The 4,342-nt window shown below is 38.8% G+C and overlaps 1 protein-coding gene across 1 annotated transcript; it reads left to right on the forward strand.

The window, feature by feature from the left end:
- The first annotated feature begins 1,175 nt into the window (after positions 1–1,175).
- Positions 1,176–4,238, forward strand: adi1 (acireductone dioxygenase 1). The gene is made up of 4 exons (XM_071513796.1): positions 1,176–1,400; positions 2,006–2,125; positions 2,313–2,492; positions 3,687–4,238. The coding sequence occupies exons 1-4, from the start codon at positions 1,278–1,280 to the stop codon at positions 3,801–3,803; spliced, it is 540 nt and encodes a 179-aa protein (XP_071369897.1). The 5' UTR covers positions 1,176–1,277; the 3' UTR covers positions 3,804–4,238.
- The last annotated feature ends 104 nt before the right edge of the window (positions 4,239–4,342 follow it).

Below are 4,342 nucleotides of genomic sequence, written 5' to 3' on the forward strand. Positions count from 1 at the left end.
AACATACAAAAACATATTTACATACAATGCCAAACATAACATATAGGCCTATATCACTTTTACTATAAGTCGTTGACAGGGCTTCCCTGCTCTCTGCCCCCTAAACATGACAGCAAGGTGTCATGCTACATTCATGTCATAGGGAAAGATAGGTAGGAGCTTCCACCTTGAAAATACTGTTCACTACTTGGGAACTCAGGGTTTGGCACTGGACCCCAGTTTTTCAGACGTTCTGGATTCTGATGTCACCCTGTGGGGAATGATACATTCATTTCAAATAAACAGAATGAAAGATTTTCATCACATGCGTCATGTTGTGGTCACTGTTCTTGAAATGCTGTGGCAGCACACAACCACTTGTTGGACTTTTCTTTTGTAGTTGATGTTGCAATGTTTGATTTGTTGTGAAACATTAACTCAGTTGTATCACTCACTAAGTGCATTTGTGTGAAGTATGAAAAGCAGGAGCAACCAAAGTGGTCTGTGTACGCACCCATAGTCTACTGAAAACTTCAGTTATGGCATCTTATGGCTTTAAATGAGTTTCAATACAATATGTGATTACTTCCAAGTGATGGCTTTTAACTATCAAGTCGTTCTGCGGGTTATTCCCATGTGACATGAACGCAGCATCATAGAAAACCCCCACTTTCCCAGTCCTGTTTAGGCTTCCAATGTGCTAGGTGCTTAATGGTCTGTGTAACGCTTATCAGTGTAGTATTATAATTCAAAATCTAAACATTTAGTGGAATATTCTAAAACCTCAATTATTTGTTGTCATATAGATAAATGCAAAATCGAGATTTCTGACTTTTTTTTTTCAATTTTATAATTTTTGCTTTTTAGTTTCAAATATGAAATTGTAAATATGACATGAAATGAAACGAAATATTCTAAGCTGGGGTATTTTGCACAGAAACATAGGCAGGTCAGTAGGGATTTATAGCTATTGCTTTGCCAAAAAATAAATAAATAAATTTATGCAATCTAAACTATCTATCAATCTAACTAAATTTTCAATTTTTAATTAGAATATTAAACTGATAAGCATTACACGGACCGTTCATCTGGGTTCAACACAACATTTCCATTTTTTTTCCCGACAGCACTTGAAGGCAGCATGTGTGGTCTTCGTTACCGGAAGTGTTGCCGCTGTCACGGTGTCACGTGCAACAACTGAACCGTCTGCAGAGTGCATGGATGTATAACTGTATAACAGTATCACGTGCAACAACTGAACTGTCTGCAGAGTGTGTGGAAGAGACACTAGAGACACCATGGGAATAGAGGCCTGGTTCATGGACAGCTCCGACGAAGACCAGAGGAAGCCGCACAGACTGAACCCGAACCAGCCCGTTTCTCTCGGGGAGTTAGAGAAGCTCGGTGTTTCACACTGGGAGGTACGGCGGACTAGCGTGAAGTTACCGTTACCGTGCTAGCGTAACGGCTAGCGTGAACTAACTTAAGCTCGTCAACCACTGAATTTGTATCAGAACGAAATTACAGCTGGTCGTTTATCTGTGGTCGATATGCGCGCTATCTATGCATTTATAATGGCTGTTAAAGAGCTAATGTAGATTGCATCGAAAATCTCTGCATAAACCACCGTTAATGTTACATAACATGCAATTAACGATGAAGGGTAATTCCACTGAAGTAGACTTTTAGGTTTTTCTGCTAAAGTATGCGTTTTCCTGACATTTTTCGACATTTTTGTGGCAGTTGTTCTGACTTTTGAGTTATACAATGGCTGAAATACATTTTTATGGATAGCCACCTTTACTGTACCTATATAACGCATATGGAAGTGTGGGGAAAATAAAAACAATTGATGTTGAATATAATGTACATGTTTCTTCCAACCATCTCAGGCAGTGCACTTCACATTAAGCTAATGAAATCAGCAAGGCAAAGTTGAGCAAAATGTTAACTTTCCCCACCATGGATTCTGCCACAGGCAACTAACCGTTTTCACTGATCAGACCTGGCTGTCCTGTTTTTCCAGCTCAATCCTGATATCTATGAAACAGACCCAGAGCTGGAGCAGATCCGCAAAGACCAAGGCTACTCCTACAGTGATATCATCTCCATCCATAAGGACACACTACCCAACTATGAGGACAAGGTAATCATAGAGTTCTACACTGCAAAAACCTTACATCTCAGCAGGTCATGTATTTGATCTTAAATCAAGCTATTATCTTCTAACAAGTGGGGTGATCGACTTTATTTCAAGATAGTCACTTTCACACTTTAATGAAAACCCCTCCTTTATTTATGTGCTTTTGTCTTTATGCTACCTGTCCTCCCAGCTGAAGATGTTCTTCAAGGAGCACCTGCACTTGGATGATGAGATCCGCTACATCCTGGACGGCCGGGCCTACTTTGACGTCAGGGACAAGGAGGACCGCTGGATCAGGATCGCTATGGCCAAGGGAGACCTGATCACCCTGCCGGCCGGCATCTACCACCGCTTCACCCTGGACGAGACCGTACGTTTGTCTTATTATCTGCTGCATGACACTAAAACAAGCATTTAATAGCATTCATGAGTGTCATTTTTGTTGATATGAAATCTAAACCCTACTCATGGCCTTTGACCTTTAAAATACACAGAAGTAGTTGCTGCTATCTGCTTTGAAGGCAAGCATAGGCTTTCATCATTGACAAAATATATTGCACTACAGTATATTGGATTAGATTAAACTAGGATCCCTGTGGGGAAATTGGGTCAGTGCAGCAGCAAATAATAGGATATGACTAAGAATAGAGCAAATAATGATGGCATAAAATATAATGTGACCGATAATTACATCCAATAGAATACACTGAGGAGGAGAAAAAAACAATGAAAATACCGGTATATGAACTTTCAGCTTAGGAAAAAATTTACAGAGCAGATATGCATCAATTGTGCATTGCTATCTGTTCACATTATCAGGTATACAGAAGGCTGTACACATGTAAAGAAATGTGTCCACATGCAGATATGCATTGTCAAAAACTATTCACTTTATCAAATATATAAAATTTACAGTTTTAGGTAACATATTTAAAGAATGTGCAGAAGTGCATATGTGTATTATATATATATTTTCCTATATATATATACACAGTATATATAGATATAAGTCTTGTAGATGTGTGATCCATTATTGCTGTTGTCATTAATATTACCACTGGCAGGTAATAATAACTATAACAAAATGCCAAGCTAAATGCATCAGCTAAGTCTATTGTAATTTAGTAATATCACTGAGATCGATGTGTAGACTGTTACAAAGTTGTTACGCAAGTGTAAGAAGTAATTGCCAACAACCATCAAAGTTGGTCTCCCATGCAAGGACATTAAAGTGATTCTTTGACATTTTGAATTTAAGTCTGTTATTTTTCTACAGGCACTTGTGGGTATAAAAGCTTGTTTTGATGTTTGTTAACCTCAAAGCGGGTTGTTAACATTGTAAGCATTTCTCATGGAAACTACCATACAACTACTTCATTAGCTTGTGGCTAGCATCATCCACTGACTTCAATCAGGAATGCTAACAACCTGTGTTTATTGTAGCGGAGGGACAAATGATGAAAGCTTGAGACGAGTGAGGGGAAAGTCTTACATTCAGTAGATCCGAGGCGTTCCTTTACCAAGCCGCACTCACAATGATCTGACCGTTGTTGTGTTTCCACAGAACTACACTAAAGCCATGCGGCTGTTTGTGGGGGAGCCTGTGTGGAAAGCTTACAACAGGCCCGCTGACGACTTTGACATCCGTCAGAAGTACTTGGCTTCTCTGCAGGGTTCCTGAGAAAGAGCTGCAGGAGACAACACACCCTACAAAGTGGATTCCTCATGTTACTGGTGAAACTAGATCTGTGGCTTATGATGTAATTCTGCTTTGGGAATAAAGTAGGTTTCCATATAGTATGTACAGAAGTACATAAGACCGTTACCACTACAGACGATATAGGATCTCCTATAGCAAACGAACATCACAATGAGTTTGTGTACTAAGGAGTTTTGTGATGTAAAAAGAAATTATGTAGACAACATATCGTGCCTTGTGACTATCTGGTTCATGAGAGAATCAAGTTATTTTTTTACTTTAGGTAACATGATTGTAAAAATGGCATTTAACACCGTTATGAAATTGAATTATGCAACTAATAAGCTGAGATTCCATTTTCAGAACAAAATCACTGCTAACATCAGTTGTTGTTACTTTGACAAAAGTGTGTCGATGGAGCACTTCAGTTTGTTCACATGCAAATAAAATTGCTGCTATTTTCAATCTATTTGTCTTTTTTTTTTTATATCATCTGAACTCTTCAAATAACTCCAGGCAAG

The sequence above is a fragment of the Centroberyx affinis genome, unplaced genomic scaffold (assembly GCF_046629955.1).
Source record: "Centroberyx affinis isolate AG114_WGS23_722 - 3 ecotype Tasmania unplaced genomic scaffold, CSIRO-AGI_Caff_v1 ptg007520l_1, whole genome shotgun sequence".
Lineage (NCBI taxonomy): Eukaryota > Metazoa > Chordata > Actinopteri > Beryciformes > Berycidae > Centroberyx > Centroberyx affinis.

Coding starts and splice junctions, on each gene's coding strand:
- adi1 (XM_071513796.1), top strand. CDS start 1,278: ATGGGAATAGAGGCCTGGTTCATGGACAGCTCCGACGAAGACCAGAGG. Junction 2,126..2,312: donor TACCCAACTATGAGGACAAG/GTAATCATAGAG, acceptor CTGTCCTCCCAG/CTGAAGATGTTCTTCAAGGA. Junction 2,493..3,686: donor GCTTCACCCTGGACGAGACC/GTACGTTTGTCT, acceptor GTGTTTCCACAG/AACTACACTAAAGCCATGCG.